General features: G+C 30.2%; 1 protein-coding gene across 2 annotated transcripts in view; it reads right to left on the bottom strand.

Moving 5' to 3' along the window:
• Positions 1–12,660, bottom strand: part of LOC129983642 (protein outspread-like) — a 178,423-nt gene that overhangs the window by 155,689 nt on the left and 10,074 nt on the right. For both annotated transcript variants that reach the window (XM_056093189.1, XM_056093188.1), the window contains exon 2: positions 4,877–5,024. In XM_056093189.1, the coding sequence (XP_055949164.1) occupies positions 4,877–4,996 (120 nt within the window). In that variant the 5' untranslated portion in view covers positions 4,997–5,024. The remainder of the gene's footprint in view (positions 1–4,876; positions 5,025–12,660) is intronic.

Consider the following 12,660-nt stretch of genomic DNA (forward strand, 5'->3'; position numbering starts at 1 on the left):
TACAGGCAACATGCCAAAGCAATGGATCGTGAAGAGATATTCGCTCGCCAAATGCACATTAGCGCCCGCTCAGGACTTTTTTCTTGTCGTCATTTTCACACCTAAGGATTAAGGATAAGAAAGATGCATTGTTAGGTGCAGTTAAGAATCTCTACAGAAAGATATTAACCCGTTCGAACTGAGGACTCATCTTTTTTATTTGTCTCGATATATCTATCTAAACGGAAATATGCACGCGATGCTATAAAGGTATTAGGTTGGGTTTGAATGCAAAAAGAGAAGTCAATAGCATGTCCTGAATTAAACAAAGTACGGAGAATTTAAGAGAATGAAAATAGATGGAAACTAGAGTAGAGGAGGCGGGGGGGGGGGGTAATTTCCCAAAAGAAGTTTCAATTATTACAGGCAAAAATCAAGATTAGATCCAGTTTGTAACAATATAAAGTATATTTTTATAAGATTTTACATAAGTGCTTAGATTTTGCTTTAAAAAAAAATTCCGTAAATAATTAACACAAGCATGATATTGTACAGCAATTCGAAGAACAGAATGTATTCCCGAAATATTGACTGGCGAACATATATATATATATATATATATATATATATATATATATATATATTCAAATTTAGTTTTCAAAACGTATTTTTTCCCCAACATCACATATTTGCGAGCAAATAAGGAAAAATGTTTGGATATTGCCAAGTTCTAAATTATTATTTTGGTAACGAAAAGGGAAACCGGAAATATCATTAATGCATTCAAATTAAAACAATGACGTTCTTTACATCGATATTACTATGGAACAGCTTAATATAGAAATATTTCGTTTAAAATTAAATTAATTGTTTGCCAGTTAGGCATTCGACACAAAATGTTTCATTTTGTGTCGAACGCCATTTCAAACTATTTAATTTAATAGCTGGAAATTGGAATGGCTATCAACGCTTTTGTGCATACAGATAAATATTTAATTAGCTGGAAAATAGGAATAGCTGCCAACACTTTAGTAAATACAAAAAAGTATTCAGTTAAATAGCTGGAAAATAAGAATAGCTGTCAACACTTTTGTGCATACAGATAAGTATTTAATTTAATAGCTGGAAAATTGGAATAGTTGCCAACGTTTTTATGCATGTAGATGACAATGCTAGTAAATTAACTTTCGGCCAGAGCAAAGAAAATTTAAATACAAAGTTTCTGATATCACAGTAAGAAAATCACACATTGAGTAAGTTTGGATTCAAATATCCTGACGGGGTAAGTATATCATGTTTCAGAATTATTGTATTATTTTCAAGAATTACTATGTTATTATACCAGAATTATATTATTTTCAATGCAGTAAAATTTTGTAAATAAGTTTATTTAATCACACTCGGTCTTCACATACACGTTATCTTCCAATCCCCCACAAAACGAAAACACAAGCAATACGATTTGGGCATCAAAGAAATGCTGGTTTGGCCATCTCATATTTATAAATTACTCGTTCCCATCCTTCCAAGCGGTTATGAGTTATTGGGGAAATGCAATCAAGTCCAATGATCATCACAGATTTGAAAGCTATATATTACCTCGATGCCTGTAACCAACGATAGAGACTTGCTACAAAAAATTGATAAGAGCTCCTTTTAGAGAATAAATGTATGATCCTTTTAGCAAAAGAAACACGAAAAGAATATTTTCCACTGTTATATTTTAAACTTGATTATATACACTGACGAATATTCACAAATGTTTATCTCGACAAGCCAAAGCATTCGGGAATTCAACTACGAAACTAATTGGTAACAATCTATTACAAAGCAATATTTTGAAATAGATTTGAATTCATTTAAATTCCAAGTCGTGCAGATTTCTCGGAAAAAATTATTCAAAGGAATAAAGAGAAGTATAGAAATTATATACAGGTGTTATGAGACCCTAAATAATAAATTAATTATTTAATTTAGAATACAATGCATTTTAATATATTAATGATTTAATTTAGACCATTTTTATTCTACTTTTTTGAAAATGCATACGTTATTATTTAATTATTAAAACACACGAATGTGCGACATCCACATTTGCACACATCTCTTATACAAAACGTTTATAATAATTCAATAACAAAATGTATGAAAATAGATAGGGATCTGAACAATTATATTTGACAAAGTATTGATATTAACTAATAACAAACAGAATCTGCATACTTGAAAATTTTACTTATCTGGAAATTTGTCTAAATAGTACTTTTTAGACAAATGTCCAGGACGCCTCAGTCCAGCGGCCCTAAGCAGCTACCTTCTCTGTCTAAGTGCGAATTCCCCTTCAACACTTAAATATAATTGTCATTGATTTTAAGATGTTTTAAGCCAATTCCTGGCAAATTTAAATTCAGGCACACGAGATATAAATTTCATGCTCACGTTCTTTTTTGAATCATTCCTAATTCGCAAGGTCTTATTTCAAAACATATATATTTCAGCCTTAAATATAATTATGATAAATGCTCGAAAGTACTGACATATCAATAAAAAATGACTCAATTCAAGGGAAGGGTAACGAAAAACAAAACAACAAGGAAAGAACATTTGAATTCAAAAAATGAAGAACAACAATGTGAAAGAGATCGTCTTAATCATATTCTGCAGCAAAATTATGATGGAATTCGCTTCAAATCTACAAGTCCAACCAGTTTTCCGGATCTCACTTTTCTCTAGGAAAAATTCCAAAGGGGAAAAAAGAAAATAACTCGTTTTCGACTAAGGAACAGAGATAGCTGTAATCTCTCCTACAAGAAACCCTGCCGACATTACTATCCGACCATCTCTTTAAGAGTAAAAAATAAAAAAAGGGGTAAATAAAATAGGAGTAAATTTATTATCAACTACCCTTCTATGATTTCGTCTTTGCCCTTTTGTTTTAACATCAAAAAGAAAAAAATCCAGTATGTTTTTAATCACTTTACGAGATGTTTTGAAATCAGATATTCAAGGCCAAGGCAACTCTTCCGTGCAATTTCTTCAGGAAAATGCAGGTTTACACGATACGATTATAATTTTTTTTTTATTAGTTTCATACAAAAGAGGAATTTGTCTGTCTAATGAATGTATACACGCTGGGTATATTTATCATATTCCATTTATGAAATTTCAGAAATTTCCGCATTAAGTACTTTAATTAAATTTTCGCAAAATGTTCTTTAATATTCAGAACAAAACCACTAATCTTTTGAAACTTCGCAACCATTTTAACTCAGAATATAGAATAAATTTAAGGTCCCCGTCATATGACTATTTAATAAAAGTAGTTCTGCACACTGAATAAGAATTTGCAAGAATCTTTAAACGTGGCTTAAAGTCGATAGACATTATACAAGAGCAGGTTAAAAACTTTTACTTTTTTACTTGATGACTTTTTACTTTCTCGTATACGAAGTACAGAGAAAGTACTGTAATCATCAAGAAAATCGAATTTCAGATTTTGACAAATCTCCACATTTTAACATATCCCAGAGTTCAAAAAAAACACATTTTTGGAAAATGTCTGCCTGCGAAAAAAATAACTCAAAAACGCTCAGAGCTAGATGAGCGAAATTCGATATAAGGTCATTTCGTAGATTTCTTTCACATTTTGAGCAAAATCTATTCAGAGAAAGTCTGTCGGTCCATCTGATGGAATATAAGGTAATTCGATAACTACAAAACTAAGAGAGCCAGATATGTAAAATTCGGTACACAAAATTAGCATCTATAGTAAAACATCAATTAAATTTTGAGTCAAATCCAATACATGATTGACGACCTGTACTTTTAGAAACATGTAAATGCGACAACTCGAAAACGCAAAGATTTAAATATATCAAATTTTTAATGACATTTTGTGACTACAAGTATAGTTTTGTATCAAATTTTGTTTCAATCAGTTGAAAAAAATGGGTCTGAAATACAAATTCGATTTTTGTATGCTATTAGCCGCATGTCAGGGATTAATCGTCAAAAAATTCGTTAACGATCGCTTGCGTTCGATTCAATAGAAATACTAAGGTAAATATTTCTTAATTATTTTATGTTAATGCCATGAAAGGATATTCTGAGATATCACCTCTACTGGAGAGTATGCGAGAAAGTTTTTTAGGAGACTACTTCCGCCGTTTTGTTTTAGAGTAATAGGATGTTTGTAACATAAGATTCATCTCAAGTCACAACTTTTGATGTTCTAAAATTAAAATATACTAAGATTTTAACATCACAGGATTATCATATGGAACCAATTTCTGAAAAATTCCTACATGATAACACTGTATTAAGTTAACATAAAAACTTTAGTTGAGAAGACTCGATTTAAATTTTCTGCGTGAGAAAATTGCACTTTGGACGATAGAATCATGCCCAAAACTAACTAAGAGAGCAAATGTTAGAAAATAAGAATATATTCTTTAAAATATGCAGATATCTTTCAGTATTATTTTGCATTCTTGAATAATTTGAAGAGATGGAAATTAAACATGAATAGCGGTAAAAAGGTCTCTGTGTGTATGTGTTAATAGATGGAAAATAAGGAAGATGGTGTGATAATATTGTTCCTATATAATCACACCATATGTTTTTCTTATTAACATTGTTTTTATTATAATTATTTATAAATGCCTAGTCTAAAAAATAATATGCATAGTATTGGTTTGGAAATTAAAACGTGAGCAGATTAGACGGATTTCAATGTTATGCTAAACAACGCAATAGTTTTCCAACAAAGAGAGGAAAAAGTTTTCCAATAAACTAAAAATTTCCAAGATATTTTGTGGTTAGGGATTGTCGCTCATTGCAGCTATGTTGCTCATTGTAGCTATGTTGCTCATTGTGGGTGCAAAAAGACGAAACTTACCCTATTGCTTTCGAGTGCTTCGGACGAATGTGCATCTTTTCCACGAAAACAGTTCTGACACTTGCTCTTATTGAAGATATTCGGCGAAAATTTTCGGCACTCTGTTTTCAAGGATGTCATACTTATGCCTGCATCCTAACAAGATGAGCTGGAAAAAACAAGAAACACACTATTGTTAAACATACTGGAGACACAGAAATAAATCTGCAAGTAAAAAAAGCCATCAAAATCGATGGAAATATAATTATGCATAAGAAAGAAAAGAAAACCTTATTTTAAAGAAAAAAACTTGTGGTTATAAAATGCGTTCTATCATTTCAAAGAACACATTCTTATCAGCACAAAATATACAACAATGCTGCTACGATTTTAATAGACATTCAAAATATCTAACAGCATCAGAAAGATATCAGGCGATGCATGAATATGATAATTAGGCTGATAAGTAAATACTTAAATATCAAAATAGCACAGATTAAGTATATGATGGAATTCAGTTTCTCGAGGGAAATTTTCAATCATAAATTTTAGACTCTTTACAAAACATTCTTTCTTTAGAAGCAAGCAAATAATTCCACTGAAACCATTTAAAAATAATAGAACAAAAATCTTTGTTTTTACAGACAAGTATTTTTTAAATATCCCAACAATTAATATGATGAATTCTCCGTTCATGTGGAGTCCGATGTAATTCTAGCCTCCACATGAATCAAAACACCGTGGTTTAAAAAACATTTTATTTGTGTTTGCCACAACTATTATCCGCAAAATAGTAGTGAGTACATTTTAAGTTTAACCATATAATACTTTTTAAACCTCTGTAACGTTTAAGGCGCATCTTCATAAGTTAACACTTCAGTCGGTATTAAAAATATTTTTAAGTATCGTTTCAGATATGAGTTTTTGGAAAGTGAACAAAATTATTTAACTTTTGCATTATTAAGTTTTCATTTTATATCGCCAATAATTTAGTACTTAGAATAATTTTAATTTAATCGCTTAACTTTTTTTGCCCGAATGCCATACGTGCATCGATTTATCGAATTTTGATAGTTGTAAGCAAAAAATAAACCATTCATAACGATTATAATTCACTATTAAAATTACTTCAAATACATAGACAAGTCAAGTATTCAATGGATTTCCATTCAAATCAAAATAAGAAAATATTCTCAAAATAGAAGATGTCATCTTATTAGATAGTAAAGAAAATAAAACAGTTAGGTGGTTAAAGAAAAATTGAATGTACGCAATCAATAATGCATTGGGAGAGTTAATTCTCAAAAAAGGATCACATATCTAGACAATTTTCGTTATTTTCAATACAAATTTAAAAGATAATTTCTTTAAGTATGAAATTATCTTACGACATTATTTTTCCTCTACGTATTAATAAATAGCAAAACATTTCTCACATTATCTAAATTTCTACCTTCTTTAATCTTTAAAAAAAAAAATTAAATTCTGCTCAGGAAATTTTTCTTAGAAACGTCCTGATCAAGGAATTAGTAGAAGAAAAAATTTTTGATCGACTTCTCTACAACACAATTCTATTCAAACAAGGCAAGTCTTCCCTTATAATTTTTTTTCCGACTTTGGTAAGTGAACAAAGTGTAAGTGCTGCGTTACAAAAGACATAATTACTACTTCATAAATAAGAGTAATGCCTAATAAAATGTAATCAAAATTTTAAACAACGCTTAAATCGAATAAAGATATCTAAATCATTAAGATATAATCAAAGCATTATATTTTAAGACATAAGCCGATATCTGCATGAGTATTGTAAAACACGATCTCTTATCCAATGAAGAACCGTCTTGCGACCTACACTATTTTGATGAGTCTGGTGCTTTATTTTCATACACATCCCTCAACAATAAGGGTGGAATATGTTCCATGGGTGATAACTAAAGAGGGTTGAAAGCCTCTAATATAAATATATCGCCACATCTGGGTCATGTCAAATCCAAAGAACCCGGAGGCGGGTTTAAAGACGATACGTTAAAACAGCCACCACTATGACTTCCAAAATTGGTAGGCTTGTTGGAGAAAGTTCACACAACTCAATAACCTCTTATGATTTAAAAAATATAATTACCAACCATTCTTGCTTTAATTTGGTACAAGATCCAGATCAATCACGTTCATCCTCGAAGGCAAACAAAAATTCATAAGTAGAATCAAACCATCCTTAAACCCGATTATATGCATGGCGATTGTGTAGCAAGCAGAGATTTTATCCTGTTTAATGACTTATTTTTACTTATTCGCAAGTAGTCATAACCATTCATTACCAAGTATACAAATTAAAAGAATGTAAAAATATATGATCTAATCCTTAATATACATATCCGTAACATACTTTGGAGCTAACAGAAAAATCAATACAAAAAAGACTGAGTTAGCATAAACAATTATGTAGTTGTAGAAACTGCATTCGTGACTGCCATTCTAGATATGAAACCAGCCAAATTCTTAATCTAAAATGCAACAAAGAATTGAATGCGTGAGGTGGAATATTTAAGCGGATAAAATTACTTTAATATCTAGCACAATGTATCAGACAACGAACAAACAGGAAAGCGACCAAAAAAAATGAGACTTCTAATAAATGCAAATTCAAAACGACTCCAAAAATTATATAAATAAATGATAAAAATTAATTCGCTTATTAGTAAACGAATTTTAGATTTGATTGGCATTTAAAACTTCGATGCGAGGTGCTTCCGGAAATCTGCCAGCTAGTTATATCGTTTATATGTGAGAAAAATTCTCTTTTTTGGGGTTCAATTCAGTATTCAAAAAAAAAAAAAATTATTCGAATTTAGTATCACATTTTTTTGTTGCGTCTTATCCAACAGTAAATAGAATATATTAAAAAGAAGATTAACAATTTTTCATTTTTGAAAAAGTTAGCTTCATAGGATTTATTTTTCCATCTCAAACAAACATAATAATCTTAAAGTAACTAAGATGGATGAATCCTTCTGAAGAAAAGATAGCAAAATTATAAGAATAATATATTATTCAAGAAAAGTTGAAGACTGAAATTGAGAAATTTGGTAATTTAAAGTAGTCAGAGAAGTTCGATCCATTATTGCAATTATCTCTATTGAAATTTAAAAGAGAATTAAATACTGAAATTTACAAAATTTACGATAATGAATATTGAAACTTACTAAACTTCCTTTTTTTTCTTTTTCATAAAAATGGCTGGAAGTAAGGAAAACTTAATTTACATATAAACAGAAATTCACAACGGAGGATAGAAAATTAGTCCATAATTCATTATTAAATTGTTCAAATTCATCATTCATTTTTTTGTCGATACATATTTAACACATAAAATTTTGATACATTTCTTGGTTCCATGATAATGTTGTAGGAATTTCAAACCTAGCTCTATGTCAAGAACATTTTCCTACAATACAAGACACATAAAAAATTATCAAAATTATCTGTAGGGCTTCAAAAGTTGTAAACAATAATTATAATAAAGTATGAGAAATTAATTAAATAAGGCTGCCATATCAAAATTACTTTTTTATTTCTTTTGACCTTCACAAAGAAGTTTCAAACTGTTTCATCCACGAACAACAAACATATTTAGGATTATAAGATATCGGAATGAATAAAGGATAGCATATTTAGGATAATTAATATGATGAATAGCATATTTATGATCAAACAATAGAGAGAGTATACATCCTCAGTTTATTATACATCCTCAGACTAAATGATTCCAGCCAATATACACCCTCGAAAAACACAAATAACGCCACTCTTAGAATATCTACATAATTCTCAAAGAAATATTTTTATTAAATATCTTTACATCCAAATTTTATTATTTGAAAACTATTTCACAAGTACAGATAAAGCGATTTATTATTTTTAATCGAAAGTTAGCTAACATATAAAGACTACTGGCACTTGAAGAAAGTGGCACCTTAAGCAGCCAACTAGTGCAATACTTGACTTCCTCTCAGAGTGGATAAGTGGTCTTTTGTCACGCAATCAAAACTTATTAGTTTGTCGTGACACTTGTCACTTCTTTTGTCAGATGAAATAAATGATAGCTTTCCTCTGCACGATAAAGGATCTCTAAAAAAAATTACTTCAATGAGTTCGCCTTATGGCTGAAAAAGCATGTCGAACAGTGATTCCCAAAGTGAGCGCTGCGGCTCCAGTTTGAGAACCGCCAATAAATAATGCTTAAGGGAGTCTTTATTTCCTCTCTATATATAATTTTCATTTGTGCTAAAACCTAGAATTTTTCGATTGTTACTACATGCATACGCAACACTAAGTTTTCAGCAGTTACTATCACAAAATCAAAGTACCATGGAAAAAAAAATACAAGAAAGAAAATGAGGATAGCTATGTCCAGTTCAATTTCATGAGTAATCAATAAGTAGTATAAAGTAATCAACAGACTCATTCATTCCACTTCACAGATCTACTCAATTTTGAGAACATTATGAAATAGAAATTCAGAGAAAGTCAATACTTCCAGATCATTTCAAAACTTATGTTGGTATATGTGATATACCGGTGGTTATCAAAATAAGAGAAACACCTGTGAATAAAAGTGACATTTAAGAATGCGTGTCGTAAGTATTAAAATATAACCTTCACAATCGGTTTTTTTAATATAAAAATTATATATATGATAGTATGAGGTAACTTTAGTGAGGTTGTATATAATCTTGGATTTTTGTCAAAAGCATAAAATTCAGACCTCAAAAGAGACCACAATGTAGAAGTCCGAGTATGTGGAAAATCCTGTGCCCCACATCCCAGCTTTTAGGCGTTTCTGGAAGTACGGTGTCTAGAATCGTGACAGCGTACACATAGCACGACAAGACAATCCTGGCAAAGCAAATTAGTGGACGGAAGGAGATGCTCAGTAACAAAGACAAACGGGTATTGAAACAGATTGCAATTTCTAAAAAGAAAAACAACTACAACCAAAGTGACCGTAAATTAAATCAGCATCTAGATTCTCCAGTGTCAATAATCCGTTAGGAGATATCTTCATAGACAGAACATTTATGACAGAGTAGCAATTTCCAAGCCATTTGTCACAGATGTTAATGTAGAACGTCGTCTACAATAGTACCATAACCACAAAACCTATTCAATTGATACATGAAAGGCAGTTATATGGCCAGACGAAACATCTTTCACACTTTTCAGTATAACAGGACAGTTGCACGTTTGGAGGACACCTGCACAAACGTATGATCGTGATTGTCTCCTTGCAACTTTCAGGCATGGAGGCGGATCTATTATGGTATGGATAGCCATGTAGTAGTTTTCTGCTGTCCAATCATAACTTTGAAATGTAAGATGACTGGGGAGAAGTACAGACAAATTTTAGCTAACCAGATTCATCCTATGAGGCAAATTTTGTTTCTTGCAGAAGATGGAATTTTCTAATAATGCTCCTATTCATGCAGAGGGACTTGGGCAATCGTGGTTTAATGAACACGAGGATGAAACGAAACATCTCCTTTGACCAGCACAGTCCCTCGACCTCAATATAATCGAATCGTTATAGTATATTTTAGAGGATGCAATTCAAAATCGATATTCTCCATAGGTATCTCTTCTGGAACTTTCATAATATTCTCACGAAAAATGATACAATATTCTTCTAAACGCTTTTAAACATTTATCACACTCGATTACCAGATGAATCCAAAGCTGAATTGCATGCCAAAAATGGCCCTATTGCCTTATTAATAAAGATTCTTGTACTTGTTTTTGGCATTCCCATTATTTTGATAACTGCCTTTTTCTCTATTACCACTATTTAAATTAAAAAGCAAGCCAAGGTGCATTCTTCCTACCACCCTATGGCAATCGCAAATCAATCGACAAGTTGAGTTTGCTTCGTTGAGTTAGTACGTTTAACATGCCGAATCTGTATTTTTAGACTCAATTTCATCGAGGTATGACTCTGCTAATAACCTGTTGTGTAATTTGCAATATCTTTTGACAATGGCCATGGATGGATCTTGAATATTTCAAATATAATACGTTATAAAAATTGACACATAAAATAAAACGCTAAATAGATACAAAGTGAATATAATTTTCACCTAAGGAATTGTCGTTTTCAACGACAAAAAATAATAATAACTATCTTTACAAAATTTATTTTAAAGTTACAAAATTCCTTACATTACAGTTACATTCCTTACATTCAACTGACACTGCTCAACCATTATTATTAAATTGAAAAGTATTTTCAGAAGAATTATTTTAATCACTCATTCAGCAAATATGCTGCTTACCATTTTTCAATTACCGAAACATAACGGATTTTAAGAATAATATCCCGTACATGTATCATCCAAAAAATTTTCGACATATAAATTCGACAAAAGAAAATGTTCAGAAAGAAGTCTTATGCCAGAAGTTATTAATAATTCAAGAAAAATATTTTAGATATTGATAAAATAGCACCTTTTACTACTGTCAATTTCAAAAAAACATGTCTATCATTTTTGGATTATTTTACTCCTCAGGGATATGAAAATGCATGCAGATGTTTATACTTAGAAAAATAATTTGTTATATTTTAAAACGACCCAAATATACATTAAATTAACAAATGAAAATAAAATTTTCATTATATTACTTAGTAAAAAGTAAATAACTTCATTTTATATCTAAACCTTATATTGATGAAATAATTACTGGACTGGCGCATGCGCAGAACCGTGGACAGTTCCCGTTCTGAAAGTGGATGACAAATATTCATGATTTCTTTTCAATAAATGGAAATTAGTGCAGAAAAAGGAAATACAAGAAAGTATACTAAAAACATACTCAGAAAAACAATTGGAAAGATAATATTCATAACCCTTACTTCCCACTTTGTCTCATGCAAAATTACTAATGATTAAATTGATTATTATTTTCAAGCATTAAAGAACATTACACGAATGTCATTTAAAAGTTCAGGTATGCGAAGCATTTTGGAAACTGAATTTGTTTAAAATGGCTTCTATGACAAATTAAAAAACAAAAAAAATTGAAGTCTGTTTTAAGTATTACTGGTGATATATAGCAACCTGAAATAACAGAATAAGTTGCAGCAAAATAGTAAATGCAAATGGAACCTCTAAAATCGGGAATTACCAATGATGAAAGCATTTTCTCTCAGTCAAAATACTTTTTTCTAATTTTTGAATGCCTCCTCGCCCTAGAGTAATTAAAAAAAAAAATGCATTAAAATTACCTATTTCCTATTCATTTCGACATTTATATTTTAACAATTATATAAGTCTTGAAATATTTGAAAAACAATATTATTTTTGCGTGTTTTTTACGATTTTAGGCTGAGTATTGAAATGATATTCAAATAAGCTTCCATTCGTTTAGAATAGACAGCCTGTACAATTACTTTTTCAAAAGCCTTAATTAACATTTACTATTACAAAAAAAAAAGAATGTGCTGTAATAGTTACTAATAAGATATGAATCAGAATTTATAATCAATAGAAATAGATATAAACAAAGCACAATAGTGAATTAAAAAAAGATAAAACATACATATTATTAATAATATTGTAGAAAGGAAAATGGTTAATACTAATTAGTATTCACTAAATGTTAATTATGTCCTTCATTTTATAAATGCAATATTTTAAATTTTAAGACACTCTTGTCACGATATTTGTTAGTAAAATAAAATTTTATGTTTATTATTCATTGCAACCAGTATCGGTTAGTGCCTATGACAAGTTGCCTTTTTCGAAACAGGTATA

Source organism: Argiope bruennichi, chromosome 9, assembly GCF_947563725.1.
Source record: "Argiope bruennichi chromosome 9, qqArgBrue1.1, whole genome shotgun sequence".
Classification (NCBI taxonomy): domain Eukaryota; kingdom Metazoa; phylum Arthropoda; class Arachnida; order Araneae; family Araneidae; genus Argiope; species Argiope bruennichi.